The following is an 18478-nucleotide window of genomic DNA, read 5'->3' on the forward strand; positions in this document are numbered from 1 at the left end:
GAAGTCCTTTGAGACGTGATTGGACCATTGTCTCCTCGATTCTTGATTTACTGACTAGCAAATCATTGGCAAAGCTGCTGCAGCAAGTCTCCAATCTTAAATTACCTGAGACAACTTCATTTTAACACTAACACTTTTTAGTTGAAGTCTTCGTAGTAGATGTTGTCAAAGAATAAACAAGATTTGCTCATTCAGACTGATTGACGAATTTAATCCTTTAATATGCCCCAAGCTTGCATCAAAACTATGTTAGACAAGTTTGCCTTAATACAGTCGTACATTTCTCCTATGATGGAATGCTGATCTCATATTAAACTAAAGCACATTATATGGTTGATCAAATACAACTCAAGTCTTGACATTTAACTCATTATAATCTCGCCTTGGAATAGATTAAGAAGATATTAAATGCCTTTCACTTCCTTGTACCGGATCAAATCCTCAATATTCCACCTTCACTCCAAAAAGCCAACAGGATCAAGTTCTTGGTGAGGGATCAATTGTGATGTGACAACAGTCTTAATTAAAAACAGAACCAGGTGGTGGAAGTTTACATTGTTAGTTTGCAGATGACGGAAATGCTATAATCTGCTGGTCCTTGAAAGACTTCCCATGTCTTTGGCTTTCTGGCGGAGAACAAATTTTTGTATTTTTCCTGTTGAAGTTTTTGGCAATTCCTCAAAAACAACAGTTCGTGGAGCCATATAATGTGGCAAATGATCACGGCAATACTTGATAATTTCATCTGCATTTGCATTACAATCATCCTTCAATTTGACAAATGCACAAGGTGTTTCACCCCAATAATCATCTGGTCTTCCAACAACTGCAGCTTCCAGAACTGCGGGATGGCTATAAATCACTGATTCCACCTCAATCGAGCTAATATTCTCCCCTCCTGAGATGATAATGTCTTTGGATCGATCTTTTAATTCTATGTATCCATCAGGGTGTCTCACCCCCACGTCCCCACTTCGAAACCATCCACCTTTAAAAGCATCAGCTGTTGCTTTACTATCCTTAAAGTATCCATTCATGATGGTGTTGCCTCTGAACATCACCTCACCCCTTGTTTTTGTGTCCGGTGGTACGCTTTGCATTGTTTCTGGATCTTTGATATCGAGTTCTTCCATGCCAAGGTGGTGCAACCCTTGACGAGCCTTGACCTTGGCCTTTGCATCAGGTGGTAGTGAATTCCACTCAGGTTTCCAAGTGCAAACTGTTCCAGGATCCTATGTTTCGGTCAAGCCATAGGAATGAGTAACATTGAATCCCAGCTCCTCCATCTTAAAAAGTACATGAGGAGGAGGGGGGCAGCGCCTGTCATCACTATCACTTTTCCTAGAAGCAGTCTCCGATCAACAGACGGTGCATTAATTATCATATTTAATACTGTAGGTGCACCACCCATGTGGCTCACTTGGTGCTTAGCTATGCACTCAAAAATCCCTTTTGCAGTTACATTTCTTAGACAAACATTTGTGCCGCCCTGTGCTGCAACGGCCCAAGTAAGGCACCAGCCATTGCAATGGAACATCAGAACAGTACACAAATAAACAGGCATGGATGGCATTTCGTTTAAAAGAGCAGCTGCCAGAGAATTGAGGTAGGCTCCTCTGTGACTGTAGACTAGAGGTGGCAATATGGATAAATGGTTCATAATTGGTTTTGACTTAATGGATGGTGGATGAAATTTATCCAATCCATTTAGATCCATTTAATAAATGGATCTAAATGGATGGATCTAAATGGATTAAATAAAAACCAATTATCCATTTATAATCCATTTAAATATTTTTGTTACTTTTTTTTTTGTATTACCATTTCTTGTAAATTCAAGCCACAAAATACCACGGATGTAAATTCAAGCAAAATGAACCTTCATTTCACTAAAAAACTATCTGAAATTATTATTATTATTATTATTATATATATATGTATATATATATTACATATTACAGAGTAGCCATATATTGCAAACTAGCCCAAACAATAGAAGTCCTGCATAGACCGTTTGTAGGGTATCTACAAAAATACCAACACTGGCTTTTATTCGTACTCACACAACACTTGCAATGTCTACTACTAAAGCCACGGATGACTTTTGAGCTCAACATCTAGTAATCAGGTGCATGGGTGTACCAAGCAGGCCATGTTCCCTTTGTCCTGACCTCTTCAAAGCCAATCGAAATCCCACGTACTGTGGAGTTTAGAAGAAGAAACAAAGGAATAATTAATTAGTTCAGCAGTAAACCCCAACATTCAGTTTCAGGGTTGGTTACCATTCACGGGAACGGCTTTTTCACACCCCAACAGCAATTTTAGGATGGCTCCTTTTTTAGTCATTTCCTTTCCCTCTCTTTTATTTGGTTTTTAAGTAAATGGATATATATGATTTTTGTGGATAATCCATATAAATCCATTTAATTTAATGGTTTTACTTTGATCAACCATTTAAAACCAATACTATAAATGGATAATCCATTATCCATTTAATTATGGATTATATGGATGGATAAATGGATCTCAATCCAAATTGCCACTTCTACTGTAGACAACACCTTTGGGGCTTGATGTTGTACCTGAAGTGTAATTCAAAGCAATAGGATCCCACTCATCATGTGGCCTTATAACCTCAAAGTCTGGTCTTCCTGATGCCAAGAAAGATTCGTACTCTAAATTGTCATTATTGAAATACATGTCACTAACCCTGGAAGATGAGCTAGCTTGGTCAGGAATCACAACTAATTTAGGCGTCTTGCTGCTTGTCTTTAGTAGAATTCCTAATGCCCCTTCTGCAATATGAAGTAACTGATAATCAACAAAAATGGCTTTTGCACCTGAGTGTTTTAGCAATGTCGACACCATTGCTGAATCATGACGTATATTGAGAGGGGAAAAAATTCCCCCCGCCCCCGCCCCATCCCCTGCCCCGCCACCTGCAAAAAAAAAGTATATATATATAAATAAATATATATAATATGTAATTTAATTAGTTATAAACTTATGATAATGATATTATTAGTTAGATATATTATATAATATATATTAATGTATGCAATATAATTGATATTATCAGTTATATGAATAATTAGACATGTCTACTAATATAATTTATTAATTAGTTATACTAAATTTACTAATACATTTATACTAAATTTCTAATTACACTTAATAGAATAACACTTTTTTCTCGAAAAAAAGCACAAACACAATAATGAATTAGTGATTGTATTTGTACAAAAAGTGAAAACTTGACTATTTTAGTTGTATTTATTTCATCATGTTGGATTGTATTCAAATAACTTTTGTTTGATTGTTTTTATGAGTTTCAATTGTAAAATTACAATGAATAATAACTTGATGATGTATTGATATTTTAGTATTTGATAATTTATTAAAATTTAACTATAATAAAATTTTATTAACCCCGCGACGACAATTTTATTAACCCCGCAGGTGGAAGCGGGGCGAGTGGGAGGCGGGGGATGGGGCGGGGGTCGGGGGGAATTAATAGGCAACGGGGCAAGGGGTGGGGGAGGGGGAGGGGTCCCCCGCTCCAACTCCGCCCCGTTGCCATCCCTAGACACACCACATCAGGTGGTTTAGACAAGAGAACACAGTCTTCTGTTGCATATGCACGCAAACTGTTTGACTTGTAATCCATGAAATACAGGGAAATCTAAGAAAGGAAAGAAAAGTTTTAAGGTTCTGAGGTAGTTCATGTTTTCAGCTACACTTGACGAGTTCTAGTGTGCTCTGTGTATAACTTGACAATATTTTAGGGAGAAATGTGGAGGAGTCCATTCAATAGGCCATGGACAAGTTGAATTCAAAGTTTCAAGCTTTTCATAAAGCTCAAGCCCTCAGGTCTAGCTAATTCAGTGTACCTATATCTTAGGAAACTCAACCTTACTTTCAAATTTAAGCATGTGACAAGACTTGATTTAGAAGATCTTCTAGGCACTCAATGTTCTATAACAAAACGTTTACTTTTAGCCTCATCACAAACCAGCAGAAATATTTTCAGCCAGCAGAAGTATTACTTCCAGCTCATCAAGTCCTCTATCAGAAGTATCATTAACCAGCAGATGGAATTTCTGGTATACTTATCAAGAAAGGAACCTCATCATTGTACCATAACTGAACAGCAAGACATAGCTAGACTGCAGGATTCAAAGAACTTTGCCAAAACATTCCAATGGTTAAAGCACACAGATATTAGCACCAGAGATGCTTGAAGCTACATTCAAACTTGAAAAAGCACCTGAAGTTCAGATATCAAGATTAGACCTATTCAAATACAAAAGGTCAACATTTTTGTAGCGTACTTGCTAGGAAAGTAGTGTTCGACAAACTCTGTCGTAAATGGCTGCTGAGAAACCAAAATTGACCCTCAAATGCACAATTCCATAAGTTAGCAATTTCATAGTGATATCTTTACTATAATGCTCCAGACACTCAAAAGCTTCTTGATAGGTTAGCATGTCTTTTACAGGTTTCAAGTAATCTGGTTCCATTAGGTGCCAAATTCCCCTTCCCCCACCATATCCATGCGACCTTTCTTTTTTTTTTTTTAACAAAATAAAAAAGAAAAAGGTTGAAAGAATTTAGAGTTGGGTAACAGCAATAAATTGCATAATTAAACCTCCGACTACTACAAAGTCACTGAATTGAGGCATGAAAATGACCCACCAAAAAAATATATATAAGGGGCAGTTGGTCCCTTGTGGGCTCATTGAAATGGAATCAATCTATAGTAATGATGTCAATGCATGTCTATTCAACAACCCGTGCAATGATTGATAGAGACAAAAAATACCCAGATGATATCATTCCAAACAAAGGCAGAAATCATTTTTAACATTCCAACTAGCTCCCAACAACCAAGTAATCAGAAGAAAATTACAATCCAAAAAAAAAAAGATTCAATCGTGATAATTAACCAACAACAGAACAAATTGAAGGACTTTTAATTACAGAACAAATTGAAGCATAGAAATTAAAGAAAACAAAACGAACTGGACAAGAAGAAAATGCAGGTAAATTGTGAATAACAAAGAAAGCCCAGAAAATTCAAGGATTAAATGGGAACTTACAACATCATGACGGGAGATTCCGAGGGAGTGAAGAGCAGAAGCGAGTCTGGCGCACCTGCCACGAGTTTCTGCCCAAGTGAACTTTAAATCGCCATACACTACTGAAATCCTGTCTCTGTATACAATTGCCGAACGCTCCAAGAAACTTATGGGCGTCAGAGGTACATAATTTGCTGAGCATTTGACAGTACCCTCCATTGATGATTCTATCCTTTTATCTGAAAATCCAAAAGAGCGCTTCTACTATCAACAGGAAAGTAGATAAGAGAGGTTGTTTTCCTGTTGAAACTTGGGCGATGGATTGTGCAGTATCGTTGAAGTATGCTACAAATAAATGGACCCTTCCTTGCGTGGGGTGTGAATTTACCGAATGAGGCCTTTGTTGACTCAGCTGCAAATTGAAGGTTGGCTATATGCTGCAGATGTGACAACTTGTCGGCAACAAGGTGTGGCTACGAATTGTTGGCAACTTCCAGGAAGTCTCCTCTTTAGAGTGTAGCTTTGCAAAAAGTGGAAAAATTTGGAAGCGCAAAAAGTTGTGTGGAAAAATTTCATTCCCGCAAGTTTTAGCCTCCTTGCTGCCCTTAGTTGCCAAAGTTGAACCATATCCTTCCTTGTCTCATCGCAGAAAGCATCCCCCCATCACCATTGCAGAACACTTTCATCCTAATTCCAATCCCAAGCGAGAAAAAATGGCTGATACTGCTGTTAGTGCTACTATTCAGGTTGCATTGCAGTCGGTTGTTTCCCTTGCCGCTGATCATGTTAATCTGGTTCGTGAATTCCCAACGGAGCTGGAGAGACTCAACAAATCTGCTGAAATGATTCGAGGCTTCTTGGCTGGTGCCGACGAGCAAATGCATAGCTCAGACGTGAAAATTTGGCTCAAGCAGCTGGAAGAAGAGGTTTTCAAAGCTGACAATGTGCTGGACGAGCTCAACTGTGAAAATCTTCGTCGGAAGGTGAAGTATCGAAATCAACTCACGAAAAAGAAGGTATTCTTCTGCTTTTCATTCTTTAATAAAATTGGTTTTCGTTGGAGGTTGGGTTCAATGATCAGGGAGATCAACACGAACCTTCAAAGGATCCATCGGGATGCAGAAGGTTTGGGACTGGCCTACAAGCACCAAGTTGAAGATGCATTCCCTACTATTGCTTCTGGAGCCACAACAAGCCGACAGACCGACTCTACTATCGTTCGAGGAGATGTCCTAGGAAGAGACGAGGATGAATCAGAAATAGTTAAGAAGTTGTTGACCGAATCTGAAAGTGTTATTTCAGTTATTCCCATAACTGGCATGGGTGGATTAGGCAAAACAACTCTAGCTAAAGCCGTTTACAAAAATGAACAAATTGTTGGACATTTTGACAAAAAAATTTGGGTTTGTGTGGCTGAAGAAGTAGATAAAATCGAGAAGGTCTTCAAAATGATTCTTGAATCGTTAACAGGAGGAAAGGTTGAAGGGGATCGTAGGGAGGTTATAGTTCAAAAAATTCTAGAAATAGGTTGGAGGCATTTATAGACCAAATTTGGAAGCAATTTATTATTGCTGGGAGGCAATTGAAAATCTACCAGCATCCCTTGTGGTGCTAAACTGTCATTCTATTCTCTGCGAATGGTTTGCAATCACTTCTCATGCTCGGTCTGACTAAGTGATATTGCTGCCTGTGTGGCGACACAAATTTTGGGCAGACTCGGGTGGACCAAATAGCACAACAGCTGAGACTTGGAAAGTTGGAGACTGAGGAAAACCAAGATTTATCGTCACCATTTCAAACTGAGGAGCACAAATTTTCAGATCGTCAGCTTGAAGCTCAGGTAAACTTTGAAGTACACTATCTGACCTGGGTAGCTTGGGTTGCACTTACACCATTATATTTCTCTGTAGGAATTGGAGCTATTGGAGCTTGAAAGGCGCGATGCTACTGGTACCATCAACATGAATCTTTTAGATAATTCTTCCTGTATCTGTATTATGTGTGTGTGTGTGTATATATATATTTACTGTATTCTTGATGGTTTTTAGGTGAAATACTGAAGTTAAATCCGAGCTACAAGGTTCCTGCTGATTATAAACCTGTGCTGAAAGAGGCAAAAGTTCCGATCCCTGTAAGTCAGTAGAGTTTACTGATGTGATGGTTTTAGCACTTTGTTGCCTGTTTATGCATTATAACTAGAACACAATCTGGCTTTCTAGGGAAAGAAAAAGAGAAATAAGAAATAAAGATTGAAAATAGCCTTTCTCTGAATTGCGGCTATATTTGAATGTTTCAATTATTCACTGGAAACATTTGAGGTAGCAGGCAAGGAGTTAAAATTAGTAGTTGTCATGCTAGAATATAGTTGGCCTCCATATCATCTATAACTATTGCCAGGTTGATCACAATTTAATTTTGTCAGATTGGGCATTGTGGTATGAAATAGAGAATAGAAGTCTGAATCACAAAAGTGATTCTGAAGCATTAAAGTAGTGCACATCAAAGTCTTATTGTGTGATGAAAACATAATTGAAGCAATTCAAACTGGAGGTGATTTGAGGACAATAGGACCCTGGAAATATGGCTTTGTATTATGGTAATATGTTATATGTTTATTAGCTTAATTTTCTATCTATCTATCTATCTATGTTTATTCTTTGAGGTGGATGCTTCCCCTTCTGCCCCCTCGTTCCCTCTAATTGTGAGTGGATGGGACATTTTGGCTGGGGCTGTATTAATATAATTATGCTTAATCTGCTCATCTCATTCCATTAGGCTACAGACTTAGTTTATCTTTCGGAGATGGGATGCATTTCACAGTAACTGTCCTTTTGCTTCGATATCTTGGTCTCATCGAGTCATGTACTGCTACTGATTTCTTCTTGTGGTCTAATTGATGGTAAGTGGATGCTGAAAGAACAAAAAATGTGGAGAGCTAGCCTTTATGGAGTTCAGAATTTCTAAGAAGAGTATGGCTTGTCTACATTTTGGCATATAGTTGGTGAAGATAACAGCAAACTTACCATATTTGCATGATTGCAAGATTGGAAATTGTAAAAAAAAAAAAAGGAAATAAACAGAACTCTGCTTTTTTTATTTTCCCACACTCAGAATATGCTTATAAGGTAGACATTTATAGGGTAACCCTATCACAATTCTGCCACAACTTAAGGTAATAGAACCATGATTTTAGGGATTACGTAATCAACTCATAGCCTATCTTTTATTTTAGTTAATCTATTCAAACTTGATTGATCTTAAGCAATAAAATCCCATAATCATGGGAGATAATATCTTCGACACTCCCCCTCAAGTTAGTGCGTATATATTTATCATGCCCAACTTGCTTGTAAGAAGTTCAAAATTTGGTCTAGAGAGCCCTTTTGGTGAGAATGTCAGCTATCTGCTGAGCTGATGGAATGAATGACATGCAGATAATTCCTCCTTCAAGTTTCTCTTTTATAAAGTGGCGGTCAATCTTAATATGTTTGGTTCTATCATGTTGCATGGGATTATGAGCTATGCTAATTGCTGCCTAGTTATCACAATAGAGCCTCATTGGAAGTTCAATAGGTCTTTTCAGCTCCTCTAAAACTCTCTTTAGCCGTAACACCTGAGACACACCATGAGCCATAGCCGGTACTCTACCTCTGCACTAGTACGAGCTACAACACTTGGTTTCTTACTTCTCCAAGTAACCAAATTGCCCCATACAAATTTACAATACCCCGAGGTTGATCTTTTATCAATGACTGATCCTGCCCAATCAGTATCTGTATAAGCTTCAATGGTTCTTCGATCTCTCCTTTTAAAGAACAATCCCTTTCCTGGAGTGCTTTTTAAGTACCTCAGAATTCGATATACTGCATCAAGGTGCTCTTCACACAAAGAGTGCATAAACTGGCTCACAACACTCACTGAAAAGGCTATATCAGGACGAGTGTGAGCCAAGTAAATTAGCTTGCCCACTAACTTTTGGTATCGAGCAGTATCAACTGGTGTTCCATCTTTTAGATCTACTAACTTGTGATTCGGATCCATAGGAGTGTCTGCAAGTCGACATCCACTTATCCCTGTTTCCTTAAAAGATCCAAAACATACTTACCTTGGGACACAACCATGCCCTTTCTGGACCGAGTTACCTCCATTCCTAAGAAATATCGTAGTGTTCCCAAATTTTTGATTTCAAAACTAGAAGCAAGACTTTTCTTCAACCGCTCCATCTCAGTTAAGTCATATCTTGTGAAAATGATATCATCCAAGTACACAATGAGTACTGCTATCTTCCTGTCTTTGGAGTGTTTAACAAACATGGTGTGATTACTCTGAACTTGGGTATAGCCATGATCCTTTACTGACCTAGTAAATTCAAACCAGGCCCTAGGAGATTGTTTGAGACCATATATCGATTTTTTTAGCTTGCAAATTCTAAACTGAAACTTCCCTTCAAATCCAGGGGGAGAATTCATGTACACCTCTTCCTCCAGATCTCCATTTAAAAATGCATTCTTTACATCAAGTTATTGTAGTGGCCAATCAAGGTTTACTACCATTGAGAGAAGCTCCCTGATAGTGTATAATTTTGCCACTGGAGCAAAGGTTTCAAGATAGTTGATCCTGTAGGTTTGAGTAAACCCTTTAGCCACGAATTGAGCTTTGTACCATTCCAATGTCTCATCGAAATTATACTTGATGGTAGAGACCCATTTACACCCTATTGTTTTTTTTTACCTTGTGACAGGTTTGTTACTTCCCATGTTTGATTCTTCTCAAGAGCATGCATCTCCTCTTCAATAGCCTTTCTCCACTCTGGAACTTGTAATGCTTCCTGTACATTCTTTGGAATTTCCACAGAAGAAAGTTGTGAAGTAAATGTCAAGAAAGTAGGGGATCTCTTTTCATAAGAGACATAGTTAGTTATGGGGTGTTTGGTACAAGAACGCACTCCCTTTTGGAGTGCAATAGGAAGATCCAAATGAGCAATCTTTGAATCAGAGGAAACTTTATCTGAGGACTCAAACACATCAAATTCTACCCTAGGTTTGGATTCCTTGTTGTGAAGAGATGGGGGATCTTTTTCTTTTCCTCAATAATTTTTCCTGACATAGGGTTCAGGTTTTTTCCAGTTACGTTCCCATGTCTTTCACTAAAAGAATTTGACTCTATTATTGGCACTAAAGACAAGGGACCCTCTTTTAATCCTTGATCAATTTTTTCAAGTTTTTCAAAATCCTTTTGACAGGTAAATTGAAGAGTCATTTGATTTTTCAGGATTGTTATCTTGAAAAGATTTTTGTCGAGGAAATTGTGCTGTAGATTTTTCTAAAAAATTAGTAAAATCAATTCCCCCTATCAACAAAATTTGATTAGGAATTTGATTTTCAGTACAAAAAACATCATCATCTTCTCTAAGTTCTTCTATATGCCGAATCCCTGCCTGAAGAGGATCTGCAATAAGGGTTTATCTTTAAAAATTGTTACATCTATGGTTACAAACATTTTTTTGTGAAATAGGATCAAAGCATTTATGCCCATTTTGCGTGGGTGCATATCCAACAAAAATGCGTTTTCTTGCTCGAATATCTAACTTACTTTGACCCTGTTCATGATTGTGAACAAAGGCTATGCACCCAAACACCTTTTGTGAGATTTCATATGTTAATCAAGAAATGGGATAAAGTGTTTTGAAAAAATTCAAAGGAGTTTGTAAATTCAATGTTCTTGAGGGCATTTTGTTTATGAGATATGTAGCAGTTAAAATTGCTTCATCCCATAGATATTTAGGAACATTTCTTGAAAAAAGTAATGCCCTTGCCACTTCTAAAAGATGTTTATTTTTTCTTTCAATTACCCCATTCTGTTGTGGAGCATCATTGCAGGAGCTTTAATGCACAATCCCTTTTTCAAGAAAGAAACTTCCGAAAATTTTATTGAAATATTCTTTTCCATTGTCAATCTGTGCAATTTTGACTTTTTCTTGAAATTGGGTCAGAACCATGCAGTAGAAATTTTGAAACACACTTGCAACCTCTGATTTCTCTCTTAATAAATACACCCAACAAACTCTCATGTGATCAACAATGAATGTAACAAACCATTTTTTTCCAAACTGAGTTGAAATTCTAGAGGGACCCCAAACATCAGTATGTAATAGAAAAAATGGTTTTGAGGGTTGATAAGGTTGTATAGAAGATGTAGACCGATGATGTTTAGCCAATTCGTAGATTTCACATTGAAAGGAAGATGAATCCTTATTCTTAAACAAAGCTGACAATAAATATTTCAAGTAATAAAAACTAGGATGTTCTAGTCTAAAGTGCCATATCGTAATCTCTTTATTACTAGTAATAGACACAGACTTGTAACATGTGTTTTTGATTGGTATTGTCACATTTGATCCATCTTCAAGGAAGTAAAGTCCCCCATTTTCTCTAGCGCATCCAATCATTCTTCCCGTGGTCTGTTCCTGAAACTCATAGAAAGAAGGGAAAAAAATTAATCCGACACTTGAGATCCCTAGTTAATTTACTTATGGACAGCAAATTGCAAGATAAATTTGGAACATGAAGAACTCTATGAAGTGTTTGAGTAGGAGAGATGACAACGGAACCTATGCCAGCTCTAATGGATAATGATCCATTAGCAATCTTGACCCTCTTATTGCCTGCACATGGACTGTAAGTTGAAAATAATTGTGACGAATTGGTCATATGATCAGTGGCCCCAAAATCAATAACCCATAAAACTCGTGCACAAGATGCATTTGATGTTTTACATGAAAGAGGAACAATAAAATGATTACCATTTTTAGCAAAAGAGCAGAAGGGAGTGAAGCTTTTTTGCTCAGTGGTTGAAAATTGTGGAGACTTAAAGAGTTTGTACAATTGGCTTAATTGTTCCTTTGTGAAGGTCAGTGTCTCAGAGTCGGTTTGTTGCTTTTGAGAATCCTCGTTCACAGTCTGCAACGCCTTGCTATCACCTCCATTTTCTTCTTGAAATTCGAAGGTTTCCCATGTAATTCCTAGCACGTGTCCTTTGTGTGCCACGACTTTTTACAGTGTTCACACCAAGGCTTCTATCTCCGTCCAAATCTGTCCCCTTAGAAACCAATGCTGAACTCTCAACTTCACACTCTACCTTGGACTTTAGCATCACCTTATGCCTTGATTCTTCTCTCCTGACCTCAAAAAATACTTCACGAATGGAGGGAAGAGACTTCTTGCCCAAAATACGACCTCGCACCTCATCAAGTTCTTGATTTAGTTCGGCCAGGAAGACATAGACTCTGTCGTTCTCCTCCCATTTCTTATATCAAACACTGTCTGCAGGGCAGTCCGATTCGTCCTCATAACAAAGATCCAATTCCTGCCATAAAGTTACCATCGGATTGTAATAGGTTGTAACATCTCTGTCTTCTTTTCTTAATTTCCACAATTTCGTCTTTGAGATTGAAAATTTGAGACGAATTCTTTACATCGGAATACATATCCCAGACAGCGTCCCACACATCTTTGGCTGTGGGCAAAAATAAATGTAGCTTTCCTATCGCTAATTCCATAGAGTTTATCAACCAAGCAATAACTAGAGAGTTCTCTGAATACCACCATCTCTTCAAATTGGGATCTTCAGCAGCTGGTTGTTGAATTTCTCCAGTAATGTGGCCGAGTTTACCTCTGCCATCAATAGCAAGTTTTACGGATTGAGCCCATTCCAGATAATTGGAACCATTTAATTTATGAACGGTTATTTGCAGGGAAGGAGAATTTGAAGCAGTGTAATCCGTAGTTTGGGTAATTACTGAAGATGAGAATGAGTCTTCTCTTGTGTGAGCAGTAGACTCCTTGGATCCAGTCATGGCTGCTCAGTAATTCATGGACAGGAATTGGTACAGAGCCGGAGCTCTGATACTATGTAAACTTTAAAAACGAAAAGGAAATAAACAAAACTCTGCTTTTTTTATTTTCCCACACTCGGAATATGCTTACAAGGTAGACATTTATAGGGCAACCCTTTCACAATTCTGCCACAACTTAAGGTAACAGAATCATGATTTTAGGGATTACGTAATCAACTCACATCCTATCTTTTATTTTAGTTAATCTATTCAAACTTGATTGATCATAAGCAATAAAATCCCATAATCATGGGCGATAATATCTCCCATAATCATGGGGGATAATATTTTCGACAGAAATTTTCTATAATTTTTTTTGGTGTTTGCCTATTTGTTCATATGTTGTCTGGCAGTAGTCTTTCAACTTATTTTCTTCAGTTATATGGTTGGTTCTCAAAGCAGGGCTTAAGTGACAAAGCTTTTCTTATACTGGGTAGAGGTATAATCAAATGAGAACTTTGTTTACCGTTGGTCAAATTCCTGTTTGAGTTATTATTTTATTTAACAAGACCTTAACAAGGACACTGAATGTTACCTCTTAGGTGAAATACATTATCTATGCGGACATCTTAATTTTTTGGAGGATCTAGAGTGAGATCATTAAGAAGTTAGACTTCCAAGAAAGATGATTTGTTAATATTATGTGTGCTGAGAGATAAGGATTTCATTCATATGGAAAGGTGGATATGTTGGATATCGAAATTGTTTACTTTCTAGCCTTGCTGAGTGGTGAAGATGGTTTGAAACTAGTACATCACTGACTACTGAGTTCCTTTGAAGTTTTGTTGGGTCTATTCGTTTCACAAATTAATAGGAATAAAGCTTACACTTATTTTGCAGTAGGATGACCATGGACATTCTTGTGGATCATACACATGTAGTCATGTGCCTACCTATTGGTTTGGATTTCAAATCTTTATTGATACAAGAAGAGACACACTGTACTCTTGGGTCTCCTCCATCCCACTCTTGCTTGAGAAACTAGAGAAAGAAAGAGGCCACACTTTTTCTAATGTCACAGTTGTTTTTAATTTCTTGCATGCAGAACTAATATTGGACACTTCTGGGATTTGCTGATGACATTCCTCGTATTGGTTTTTGCTCTGTCTATGTGCAGATTAAAGAGAATGCTGCATATAATATGGTTGGTTTAATTTTTGGGCCAGCAAATGACACTCAAAAGCGACTGGAAAAGGTTTATATCGGCATATGCCCTCTGTGCTAATATTATATTACTGCCACAATTATTTATAGTATGCAATTATAATTCTGTGTGAAAAATTCACTGGTTGTTTACTTTGAGATCAGGAAACTGGAGCTAAAGTACGAGTTTATGGAACAAGAGCAGTTACTGGAGAAAAGGTAATGTGGCTGCCCCAAGTTGCCTTGCTATATTTCTTGTCCTGTTTCACTAGGTCCTGCATGCATATGATTCTCGCCCCTTTTTTAGTAATTATCCAGAGCATCAGCTTGGGTATTTATTTCTCTTTTGTTTACGCTGGTACATGCGATGGGCTGCATGATGATATGCATGGGCTTCTCTTTATGTTTTTCTCTGCTATTATTCTTATCACTCTCCAGGTTGAAGTTACTACTCCTGATGGTAATGAAACATGTGGTAGTTATGATGAGTTGCACGTTCATGTATCAGCTGACACATATGAAAAGATTGATGCTGCGGTGGCTCTTATTGAACTGCTAGTCACCCCAGTTTCGGTGAGTCTCCTGAACTTTAAGCATCGTAGAATATTAGTCAGTTATGATTGCTAATATCTTCTTAAGGTCATTTAGAGTAATTTACTTCTTCATGCCATTCTTTGTACGAAAATAACTTAGTAATTGTTAGACTTTTCAGGGGAATCCTGCTTCCATTACTGTAACATCAACTGCAACATCTGGTGACAATGTGAATAGTGGTGCTCCGAGTCAAGGCACACCTGGTACTAATGTGCCTGCTGGTGTGGCAAGTGGAGTGGCTCAGCCAAGTGTAGGATCTGGACCAGCACCTTCACCTAATCACTTTCAGCAGTACTCAGGGCCTTGGTTTCCTGTGGGTGCACCTCAGACACATGCCTTTCCATCATCAGGTTTTGCTGCGGCTCCTGTCCATTTGTCTCCATCACAGTTCAATCCCTCAAGTATGCTGCCAATATTTGGTCCTCGGCCAGTTGTCACAGTGGGATTTACTCCGGTTCCCCAGAATCCTTCACTTATTACCTCCGGGCCACAGCAACCACAAGTTCTGCAGAGGCCATACATTTCACATCCGCCACCTTTGTCAGCTTCACAACCTGCACCTATTCAATCAAATGTCACATCACCACAATTATCTACTAACCAGTCAGCACCAACTGGGCCCACCCAGTTTGGGAGTTCAATATCTATTTCTTACCAGCCACCTTATGCTGGATCATCTATAGTACCAGTGAACACTCCAACATCCATTGGAGCTGGAAATATGATGTCAATGACCCCTGCAACAACTGGTCTGCAGGGCCACCCCTCCATGGCTTCTCATCCTTTGGCTGTGTCCAGAGCTGCACCGCCAAATATCTTTCCAATTACCCAGCAATCTGCTTTGCAGTCAGCTGGTGCTGCAGTTAATCATCCCGCAAATGTCCCATACTTCAACTCTAGTTCCCACTTCCAACAGGGGCTTTCACTTTCTCCACTACCTTCAGCAGCAAAAGTACCTGGTCCCATGCAGTCTGTTATGCCACGAGCTGTGATACCTAATTCATCTCCCAATGTGGTACCAGGATCCACCCCTCTTCTTTCACCAGTGACATCTTCATCAACACTACTACATCCAGCTTCAGGAATTCCTAATTCTGGTCCTGCTGGTGCTGTCAGTTTTAATGCCATTAACCCTGCAAATATGACTGCTCCCAGACCACAGCAACCCAGCTCAAATGATTTTACTTTTCAGCCTCACCGGCCACACAATCCAGCCCTTGAAGTTGCTCATAGACCAAATACTCAACCTATACTTTTACATCCAAATCAATCAGCACAGCCATATCAGGAATCTCAGATTTCACCTGTTCAGCCAGGAATGCACATGTTGAGACTACCACCTGCAAATCCAGGGTTTTCTAGGCCTAATGTTGGCAATCAAATGATGCAGCCTAGAGCTCAAACGTCTGTTAACTTTCCCAGTAGTCCAACAGCGCTTCTGGGTCCACCTAGGCATGCACCATTTCCAGGTTCGAATGCTGCTCCTCTACTGCAACCAAGAAACTTCAATTTAGATCCCCCATTCGTCAATGCAGATGGAATTCCTCGAGCAGGGGGCCCAATGCAAATTCAGCAAAACTACCCTCCATCGGCAACTAGGCCGCCAAGTTTTGTTGCTCCAAATCAACATATTAACAGTAATATTTCCTTTCAACCTGCTGCTGGGCTATCTTCTAGAGCTTCTGGAGTACAGCAAGTGTATGATCCCTTCTCGCCAACATCTGTTTCTCTTAATACTCATTTAAGCAGTAACAGAGCAAAGATTCAGAAACAGGAGAGTGATCCAGAGTACGAAGACCTGATGGCCTCAGTCGGTGTAAAGTAATGTATGCTCGTTAGTTTTTAGATGTCAGTGGCTTATGACCAAGAAAAAGGTTCACATGATGCGGATCAATCTGTGTCGAGCTTGGATCTAATTTATGAAATCATGCATTGCCGGTTCTTACTGGTACTATTCTTAATGGGTTATTACCAACATTTAGAGGGGAAAAAATGGAAATTTTCAACTTTCAATTATTTCTAGATGTTGCAAAATACATCTGTATTCTATCACAGTTTGTATAGTTTCTTGTCAACCTCTATCAACTAAATCTTAAATCGGCCACCTCATAGCTAATTGTAATACCTATTTAAAATTGACGAATATCAAGGTAGAAAACCCTCATGTCGATTCCCTTTTCATTAGTGTTGAATGAGAATATTGCTATGAAATTCTCAATGCTGAATGTTTCTAAATACCATGGCTGTGCTTGTAGCCATTTTGTTCATCTTTTTTATACTATTCCTGTTTACTGATTTATATAACCTGTAAATGAATTGTTGTGGTTTCTCAAATTTTTCCCTTTATATGCTTCAATTATTGAAAACACTTGAATGTAGGACCCAAATTACAACCAACCAAAAAGAAAAAAAAAGGATGAGCACACCAAATATCCATAAAACAGTAAAAGGAGAGAGGTGGCAGTTGGGATAAACATTTTGTGTCATTTTTGAACTTCCAATTTTGCTCTTAAAAAAATTAATTTTTACCCCAACCACCTAATCATATTTGCTAATATAATCTCCTATAACTCCCTTAGATACAGCAACTATCAAATTAACTATAACTGTATTAAAGAAAAAATTACTAATAAATTGTAATTTTTTTTTCATGAAGAATTTATATAAAATTTATTTTGTAAAAATAATATTAATATATTCATAAAAATCAATAATTATTTCTAAATTGCACACACTGGGGTGCGCCTTTAACACTAGTCCTTATAACGTCTAAACTAATAAAATTTCACAGAAGATAAAGAAAAAGCAAAATTTCAATAGGAATGCATTCCCATGAGCACTATATTAGTGTAACTGTAACATGATGAGCAGTATAACAGTTGGTTGTTCATAAATGTTGTTATGGTATTTCAAATAAATTTTTTGGTCCGATTCTAATAAAATGCTTCTCTATTTTTTGAGTTTCCAGTAACTGATGATATTAGGCGCTTTAAAGAATTCAAGGAACTCAAGTTTTCATCTATTTACCGCAAAAAAAAAAAGCACAAACAAATTAATGAAACTATTATCCATTGGAATCGAGGGCATTGACTTCAAGGTTCATGGTAGCATAGTAAAATATATTGTTCCTGTGAAAATAAATGCTGGGGTCTAAAGAATTTTGTTCTGAAATTTTACAGAAAAAAAAAGAAAAAATTTGAGATACTCGTTGTCATTGATATTCTTTTAAGAACTTCTCAGATAGTCTTCTCTGATTATGCCTTTCTTGATTTTTTTAAATCAATCAATCCATAATTTTTATTTATTTATTTTCACATTCTCTTCAATGGCATGATTCCCTTTTTAATCTGTAATTAGGATAATTCTACAAGTCCTCAAATCTTTTTAATTTTGTACCCCCTATTATTTGTCTTGATTATTCATTGTTACTTATAAAATTTTGACAACTTTTATTTTTATATCATTAGCATATTACTCATGCTAATCCATTTAGGTTGTCCAGTTAGTAATTTGGTTCTGAAAAATTCTCCCTGTTTTTCTTTTCCAATACATTCTGTTTGACCATCTAAGTATCGATTTGGTCAAATCCTCTGTTCTCTTCCTTTCCAAACTTTTTTGACTCCTTAAACAAATTAAAATATTGCCTTTCAAATTACTTTCCTTCTTCCAACTTCTTATTGTTTCAAGTAAATTAAGAATTCCACTCTCCTTTAATCTCTTTTTAAATTTTTTTTAAATAGATCAAATTTTAAGTGCATTTGCACGGTAT

The 18478-nt window shown here is 37.6% G+C and overlaps 1 protein-coding gene and 1 pseudogene across 2 annotated transcripts; one reads left to right on the top strand and one right to left on the bottom strand.

Annotated features, from left to right (window-relative positions):
• Nucleotides 1–289: 289 nt before the first annotated feature.
• LOC140015608 (butanoate--CoA ligase AAE1-like) lies at nucleotides 290–5443 on the bottom strand (annotated as a pseudogene).
• Nucleotides 5444–6690: 1247 nt separating this feature from the next.
• LOC140008230 (uncharacterized) lies at nucleotides 6691–16927 on the top strand. Of its 2 annotated transcripts, none has more exons than XM_072051884.1 (7): nucleotides 6691–6918; nucleotides 6989–7028; nucleotides 7127–7209; nucleotides 14090–14167; nucleotides 14281–14334; nucleotides 14554–14688; nucleotides 14828–16927. In XM_072051884.1, the coding sequence occupies exons 4-7, from the start codon at nucleotides 14114–14116 to the stop codon at nucleotides 16532–16534; spliced, it is 1950 nt and encodes a 649-aa protein (XP_071907985.1). In that variant the 5' UTR covers nucleotides 6691–6918; nucleotides 6989–7028; nucleotides 7127–7209; nucleotides 14090–14113; the 3' UTR covers nucleotides 16535–16927. The 2 variants fall into 2 exon arrangements, with proteins under 2 accessions (XP_071907985.1, XP_071907980.1); XM_072051879.1 differs by having other exon boundaries at nucleotides 6694–6918; nucleotides 14819–16927.
• The last annotated feature ends 1551 nt before the right edge of the window (nucleotides 16928–18478 follow it).

This window comes from Coffea arabica, chromosome 1e, assembly GCF_036785885.1.
Source record: "Coffea arabica cultivar ET-39 chromosome 1e, Coffea Arabica ET-39 HiFi, whole genome shotgun sequence".
NCBI classification, from domain to species: domain Eukaryota; kingdom Viridiplantae; phylum Streptophyta; class Magnoliopsida; order Gentianales; family Rubiaceae; genus Coffea; species Coffea arabica.